Source organism: Pteropus vampyrus, unplaced genomic scaffold (assembly GCF_000151845.1).
Source record: "Pteropus vampyrus isolate Shadow unplaced genomic scaffold, Pvam_2.0 Scaffold187, whole genome shotgun sequence".
Taxonomy (NCBI): Eukaryota; Metazoa; Chordata; class Mammalia; order Chiroptera; family Pteropodidae; genus Pteropus; species Pteropus vampyrus.
Genome location: NW_011888968.1, coordinates 1,072,980 through 1,080,628, shown reverse-complemented (window position 1 = coordinate 1,080,628; position 7,649 = coordinate 1,072,980). Strand labels below are relative to the sequence as shown.

At 65.6% G+C, this 7,649-nt stretch overlaps 1 protein-coding gene across 1 annotated transcript; it reads left to right on the top strand.

The window, feature by feature from the left end:
• Positions 1–1,125: 1,125 nt before the first annotated feature.
• MRPL23 (mitochondrial ribosomal protein L23) lies at positions 1,126–6,580 on the top strand. Its single transcript, XM_023537371.1, has 4 exons — positions 1,126–1,837; positions 2,607–2,689; positions 3,306–3,379; positions 6,379–6,580. Exons 1-4 carry the CDS (start codon positions 1,419–1,421, stop codon positions 6,544–6,546), a joined length of 744 nt encoding a protein of 247 aa, XP_023393139.1. The 5' UTR covers positions 1,126–1,418; the 3' UTR covers positions 6,547–6,580.
• Positions 6,581–7,649: the final 1,069 nt, after the last annotated feature.

Below are 7,649 nucleotides of genomic sequence, written 5' to 3'. Positions count from 1 at the left end.
CGCGGCCGGCAGAGACCGGTACAGCGGGCCTGGCCTGGGCGCACGTGCGCGCTCGCGGGCCAGGGAGGCCCCGCAGTGGAGCCGCGCGGGTGGGGTGAGGGAGAGGGTGGGATCACGGATGAGTCACCCTTGGGGCCACAGGGCGGGAGGGCTGGTGGCAGCCGGCCAGCTTGTTGTTTGGAGGAGGGAGGAGAAATTCTGATCTCCACTTGAGAGCTGTTAGGTTGAGGTGCTTGCGAAACACCGTGGGGAGCAGTCAGGGAGGCGGTGGGGGTGGGCCCCGCAGGGGCGCGGGGCCTCAGGGAGGCCCTGAGCCGTGTTCCAGGACCCAGCAGCAGGGTGGTCAGCAGCATGGATTGTTCCCGAGCTGGGGGGGTCCTGCGCCAGGGTGTGGGGGTTGGAACAGCACTGCCACCTCGGCCACCCCCTGCCCAGCGCCGGCCTGGGGGGCTTGGGAGACGGAGGCGCTGAGGCAGTGTTCCCGCATTCAGCTACTCGTGCGCCCCAGTCTTTGCCCCCCTGCTGTGGTTGGTCACCAAGAGAAAAAGGAGCCTCTTGGGTGGCCACAAGGGTAAAACGAGGTAGGCCCTGTCCACCAGCACACGTCGGCCGTGCCTGCCCTGCCCAGCAGCTAGGAGGGACAGCTGCCTCGCGCCGCCTCGGTCGCCCGCAGACCCCGGGGTGGACGGCACCCAGACATTCAGTTCAGCGCCCGTTGGCCACCAGCGCCCTGGCCTATACCAGGGGCCCGAGCCCTGCCCTCGGACCCCCACTGCTGTGCACCTCCACACTGACCTGCACTGTCCAGACACCCCAGGTGCCCACCCAGACCTGCTGACCCCCAGCCCCCCTCCCTCTCCCCGACTTGGGAGGCAAGAGGCAACGTGGGCCCTGACCGCACGGAGCCCTTCTGTGCCGCCCCATGCCGGCCGCTGCAGGTCAGCCACCAGGGCCTGGGTGAGACTCTTAATGTCATCCTGTGCCCCTGCTGTCCCCTTCCCCCAGGAACTGCCCCGGGGCTCCCAGGAGACCCCCGACCGCCACTCACCCCAGCCCCGAGGCCTGGTTGGGTCTGGTTTGCAGTCTGGTCTGCTGGCCTACCACCCTGCTCCAGATTGTGGGGCCAGCTGGAGGTGGTGGTGGGTCAGCCACCTCTGCTCACTCCATGGTTTTGGGGTGGGAGGTGGCATGTTGAGCTCAGAGTGGGTGAGCTGCCAGCACCGTCCTCCCTGGGCCTCTGACCCTGCATCTTCATTCTTGTCCTGGAGGAGCTGGTGCTGTCCCACTCACAGGGGGTGTGGAGGTGGCCCCCGTCCCCGTGTCCCCAACACTGAGGGGCTAAGGCACTGTTGGGGAGTGGTTCGTCAATTCCCTGTGGCTGGGCAGAAGGGACTTGTTGTGTGGGGCCCCCTCCCAGGATGGAGACAGCCGTGCTGGGGCCATGTGCCAGTGGGACCGTCCCTTTGAGCAAGCTCGTGGCTGAGCCTCGCGACCAGCCTGTTTGGGGGGATGTGGAGGGAATGCTCGCTGTGGCCTCTGTTTCCTGTCATTCAGAGAGCGGCGTCGGGGGTGGGGGCCGGGGCGCTGACTGCCCACATTGGGCAGACCACGTGGTGAGCGCGGGGCCATGGGGAGCTGCGGCAGGGGGCGGGGGGGGGTTCCTGGGAGCCCTGCGCTCTGGGCGTCTGGCGTGGACACGAGCCTCTCCCCACAGGTACCCCCTGTACCAGCTGGGGAACCCCCAGCTACGCGTCTTCCGCACCAACTTCTTCATCCAGCTGGTGCGGCCCGGCACGGCCCAGCCCGCGGACACCGTGCAGTTCCGGATCCCCATGGAGTGAGTTGGGGCTCAGGCCGGGGCGCCCCCACAGCCCCCCACCGCAGCTGCTCCACGGGGCTCGGCGAGTGCTGGCCGAGGGTTCGCAGAGGCCGGGCAGGCCCTCTGCCCGGGGAGGCCACTGTGCCCGCTCCCTGTGCCCATGACAGCATCTCTGTCACTGCTCTTCCCAGGGCACGGGCCGAACCCCCAGGGCTGCCCACCACAGTGGCCAGAACCTCAGTCCTCCAGGGACCTGCAGTACTGGGGCGCAGCCTCCCTGTCACCCAGCCCGCAGGGAGCGCCTCTGAACCCCAGGATGGGACTGTCCCAGCCGTGGGCCTGGGGTGGCTTGAGCTCCATGTGGGCCGAGGGCCCAAGGGGCCCGACACGTTTATGGTGAAGGGGAATGGGTCCTGCCACCACGTAGTGGGGTGGCAGCTGCAGACGGGAGGCCAGGCTGGGCTCCTTGCAGCCAGGGGGCACTCATGGACCGTCACTTCCCCTGGGAGTGTTCTGGGAGCTCGGCCTCTCGGCCTCTCCTGAGCCTGGGCCACAGGAGGGTCAATGGAACTGACCGAGTCCAGGGCTCCTGGGGGCCCAGTCTTTCCGTCACCTCCAGGCCAGGTAGGGGCCAGCTGCTGGTCCCCGAGGTTGGGCCAGCATGTCCCAGGTCCCGGCTCTTCCCTGCTGTGGCCGGCGGGGCTATGCCCCCAGCCCATGGCTCTCAGCCCATAGGCTGAGCTGCTTCCCGGCCGGGCTCAGATGTACCCCCTTCTCTTCCCCACAGGATGACCAGGGTGGACCTGAGGGGTTATCTCCAGCGCATTTACAACGTGCCCGTGGCCGCCGTACGGACCAGGGTGCAGCACGGTGGGTGCCTGGGCCTGGCCGCCGCCCCGCTGACTGTGTGGGCCCCCCACTCACCCAGCTTCTCTGGGCCACGAACCCGCCTCATCCTCGCTATGCTCCCTGGGGCCTGGTTCTCGGCCTGGGACGCACGGGGTGTCGAGGCCACTCCAGGGGTCATACTGGTCACAGTCACGGGGCCGAGGTGGGTTCAGGATGGAGCAGAGCCTGGATTCGGTGAGCTGGCTCCGCGGGCTGCTCTGAGCAGCCGCAGACCTCGGCTGGTCAGCCAAGCGTTTTCTTTGTCCTCTTAAGCCTTTCCCCTTCCTTCCCGGGGACCCCGTCTCCCTGTGTTGTGGGTCTGAAGGCCTTTGGTCTGAGGCGGGGACACCAGCGAGAGCCGCCACACTCGCAGAAGTGGCTCTGAGTTCTCAGACACAGCTGGGCCTTTGCAGAGCCCATGCCAAGTCCTGCTCTCGCCCCGCAGTGCGGTCTGAACCCAAGCCGCCACCTTCGCGGTGCACGTGCTGTCGTCTGCGGACAGACTGGTGCTGACGTGCACGTCCCCTCCGGAAAGGGGTTCTGGAGCCGTCAGAGTGAAACTTCGGGGCAGGCAGTCAGACGCCCCCTCCCCCCACAGGTTCCAACAGGAGGCGGGATCACAGGAACGTCAGGATGAAGAAGCCAGACTACAAGATGGCCTACGTGCAGCTGGTGAGCGGGGTCGGGCCACGGGCCGAGTCCTGCGCCCGCCGTGGCCCGGCAGTGACCTCGTGGGGCACCCAGGCCAGGGTGGCCTGGAGCGGCAGGATCTCAGGGTCCACTGCTCTTAGTCCAGATCCTCGGTGGCGCCCCAGGAGGAGCTGGGGTTCAAAGCACAGTTAAGCCAGGGGGAGGGGACGGCCAGGCACTTGGAACTTCTCAGGGGCCACCCCTGTCGAGAGCCTGAGAGCCTTTGAACTTTGAACGGCTGTGGGCAGAGCAGGCCCACCCAGGCCTGAGGGATTTGGGCCCTGACGGAAACCAGATCAGGCCTCCGGACAGCCTGTCCCCGGTCGGTCCCCAGGCCAGGAGGCGGTTAATTGCACTAAGTGCACAGGTTGCTGCAGGGAGCCTGCGGGGCAGAGCCCAGACCTGTTTGCTGTGTCCTGAGGTCGGAGCGGACCCCCTCCCCTCTGGACTGGAATGCGGCCTCGGGCATTTCCGTCCAGGTTCCCCGTGCCCCCCACCTGGCCAGACCCGGAGTTCTCAGGAGTTAGACACACGTTTTCAAAGCCCCCCTTTCTGCCTCCTCCGCTGTGAGGTGACCCCAGAAGTGTGTGCTTTCTCGGGCGTGCTTCTGACTGACACCAGGGCCTTGTGGGCTCCAGGCAGGGTCCCCTCTGACCTGGGCGGGTGGCCTCAGCCTGCTGGCGCCACGGTGGGAACCTCCCAGGGCTGCCCGGCCCCGGGCCCATTAACTGCCCCTCTGCCGTGGCAGCCTGGGGGGCTTCCTGGGCTTCTCCAGTTTCTGTGTAAACAGCCAGAGCGGCGGGGCGTGGGGCGCGGCCACCGGCCACCGGCCACTAGATGGCAGTAGCGCCACTGCGAACCCCGCCCGCGGCCGCTCAGCTTCGGGGCTGTTGGTCAGGAAACCAAGTCAGCGTGGCAGCTTTTTGGGAAAACAGTTGCAGCTGTCGTCCTCGACAGGGGCCTCGTAATTATTTGGCCTAATATTTGCTGTGCATAAAGTCAGCCCGGGCAGAGGGAGAGCACCGCTGGCCTCATAGAGAGGCCTGTGTCCTCTGCGCTCAGCCTGCCGGCCGTCTTTGTCCTGGCATGCGGTCGCCTCCCCGTGCGTCCGCATTCGCCACGAGGCCCTTCGCAGGCGAGCTGTAGTTACAAGTGGCCTTTGAGTCACCCGAGCCTCATGTTGTCCCTCGGCCCCCGCCCCCGACGCATGAAAACTGAACTGGGCAGCGCCTGGACCTGCTGTCTGCAGCTGCCCCTCGCTCCACGGGCCTCTCTTCCTCTGCGGACCCCGGGTGGGACAGACAGGCCGCCCTGCTGGGCACAGACCCTGCCACTGCACAGTCAAATTTGTGATGCCCCCGGCTCCCGTGGCCAGGAGGTCGGGTAGCGCCTCTGAGTGAGGGACCCTCCTCTGTCCCCTGAAGCTGAGGCCGACCTCCCCGGAGTGTCCCTTTGGGCCCGCTTGGGGCTTCTGAACACAGCTAATCGTAAAGCACACAGAGGGTCAATCAGAAGGACAGATTAAGTCGCCAGGTTCCTTGTGAGCCGCTGCTGCGCCCGCTGGGCGTCCCACATCCCCCCCCCACCCCACAACCTGATAAACATCTCTTTGGCCCAAAGTCCAGCTCCAGCGAGGGCCTCGGTGGCCCACACAACAAACAGCGCTGACCTGGTGTTTACACAGCGGCAGGAATGAATGGCCAGCGGCGGGGCCCAGCAGGAGCCGTCCGCAGACAATGGCGCTGGGCTCCCAGGACGGCTCCGGGGCTGGCCTCCTCTCCTCGCTTTTTATGACATTTTTCTGCTTTCCTGTACTTTTCCACCATCCGCTTCTCTCTCCCGTTTGGAAGCGTTGAGGGTGTCGTTTTTGAAAGTACGAGGTGAATTTCTCTGGAAGGGGAGCCGCAGTCGGCACCCACAGATGGTCACGGCTTCCTCCGCGCCCCCCCCCCCCGCCCCCACAAGCTATTGCAAATTGCCATCTTTGTATTTATATTTAAAATGTCATTTTAGGTTTCCCCCACCTCAGAAAACTAGCAGAATCACCTCGATATATTAAACATAACCCCCCTCCCGCCCCCCGTTCTGGGCAGTCAGCCCTGCATGTAAACTATTGCCCTTTGGTATTTTAAAAAAGAAAAAAAAAAGTCTTGAAATGTGTAAGATAATCCTCCCGCGGGCTGGCTACCGAGTCCCCCACGGCTGCTTCTCGTCACTCCAGGCCTGCACCCCGCGCCACGTGACCTGAATGTATAAACCGAACATTCTCGGGGGGCGCACAGGCCGTGTCAGCTCGTACTTGGCCGGCCGCCCGCCCACGTCCACATTTCTTTGCAAAACAAGGGTCTGCAAGAACCAAGCACGTTTTGCTGAGTTCACTTTTTAGAATTCCCAGATATGGTGCCGTCCTCACCTTCCGAGCCGGTCCGGGGCGCCCCCCCCCCTCCCCAGCCCTTATCTTTGGAGCCAGAACCCTCCACCCCCCCGCACTGGGAGGCCGGCCCCCTGGCCCCGGCCTGGGATCTGGGTGCCCTGGGAGCACACGTTCTGAACCTTTAGTGTGAGGCGTGGGCTGCCGCACGTGCTCATTTCTTTGTCTGCCATTTGCGTTTTATTTGCCGGGCTCTGGGCTGGAGGGGGCGTCTCTGTGTGGCTAGAGGCCTTCAGGTATCGGGGATGGAAAAAGTTTCCGATGCTACTGGGGCCGTTTTCCTGCACCTGGCTCCTGCCGGCCACAACCGGCCAGCACTCCCCATGGAAAGGGGTCACTGTCGGTAGCCGTCCCTCTGCCAGGCCCACTGCCAGACAGAGGCCGGAGCCCAGCTGCCTAAGGTGTTTCCTCTGCAGGCAGGGACCCTGCTGGGGGCACGGGTGGGAGCCGGCCCTGGGCAGGTGGGGCAGGAAGGCTCTGTCCCGTTTCCTGTACCGAGCGCGTGGTGGCCCCAGGCCGGCCCTGCTGGAGCGGGTCCTCTCCCTTCTAGGCCCACGGACAGACCTTCACGTTCCCAGACCTGTTTCCTGAGAAAAAGCTGGGCCAGGAGGGTGGCTCTGCCGAGGACGACATCCCGGCCAGAATGCTGGAGGAGCAGCGGCAGAGGCAGAGCCGCGACCCCCGGCGCGGAGGTGTCCCCGACTGGTTCGGCCTGTGACAGCCCGAATAAAAGTGCCGCGTGCAGACGAGGACCACAGGCTCTGTCTCTGTTTCTGACGTCCGAGGGCAGGCCGAGGCCTGGCCTGCTGGTCATGGGGTGCGTCCCGCTTGTGCACACTGCGGCCTGGGTGCCCCTGGAACCCCTCGCACGGGAAGAGGGTGCACCTGGGCCACCCTGTCATATCCAGTTCCGGTCCCCTGAACCTAGTAGGAGGCCGGGACCCCCATTCCAGGGCAGGAACGAGACGCAGCCGTGAAAAGCTCCCAGAAAGTGACTGAGCGTCCATGTTTAGGACTCACGTCCGGGCGTGCTGTGAGGAGGGGCCCCCTGAGGGCCCGGGGCAGGGCGTCGCCAGAGGGTCCAGGCCCAGGCCCCAGTCTGGCCGGGGGCTGCGAGGGCCCGTGGAGACACCCAGAGCCAGGGGACACAGCCGAGGGCAGCAGGCGGGAAGGGGGCCGGCTGTGGGAAGGCGCCGGTCCAGGGGCTCAGACCAGGGGACGGACAAGGGGACACTGGAGACCCTCAGCGGGTGGGGTCTGACGGGCCCGTGGAGCTGGGGCCCAGCTCTGCACAGCAGCTTCCTGCCAGCCGGCTCTACCCGTCTGCATCTGAACTCTGCCCTTAACACCCCAACACCCCATGGGGCAGCGTGGCTGCCGCTCGGACACCGGAGAAGGGACGAGGCCACTGTGGGGCCAGGTCTGTGAGCGTGCGCGTGTTTGTGTGCGTGTCTGCATGAGTGTGTCTGCCTCTGAGCGTGTCTGCGTGTGTGAGCGTGTGCGTGTGAGCATGTTTGTGTGTCTGTGTGAGCGTGTGTGCGTGTCCATGTGGTTTGAGGCCAAGGGGCTTAGGCCTAGAGATCTGGGGAGCAGGGGCTAGAAGGACCCCGGCTCCTGGGGGGCCCACCACTCAGGGCTCTCGGGCTGTGGAACGTTCCAGAGCACTGCCCTGCTGTGTGTGAGCCAGGGCCCCCGCCCCTTCCCTCTGGGGGCCTTGAAACGGGAGACAGAAACAGGGGGGCTGGCTCGGCCTCTCCCCTCCACCCCGAGGGACACCCGACAGGATGGCGGCTTCGGGTACCCCTCCTGGAGGGTGAAGGT

What these genes read in the sequence shown, in the direction of transcription:
- MRPL23 (XM_023537371.1), top strand. Translation starts at nt 1,419, where the DNA reads ATGGAGACAGCCGTGCTGGGGCCATGTGCCAGTGGGACCGTCCCTTTG. An exon ending in ACGGACCAGGGTGCAGCACG is followed by an intron (nt 2,690 to 3,305) that starts GTGGGTGCCTGG and finishes CTCCCCCCACAG; the next exon opens with GTTCCAACAGGAGGCGGGAT. An exon ending in AGATGGCCTACGTGCAGCTG is followed by an intron (nt 3,380 to 6,378) that starts GTGAGCGGGGTC and finishes TCTCCCTTCTAG; the next exon opens with GCCCACGGACAGACCTTCAC.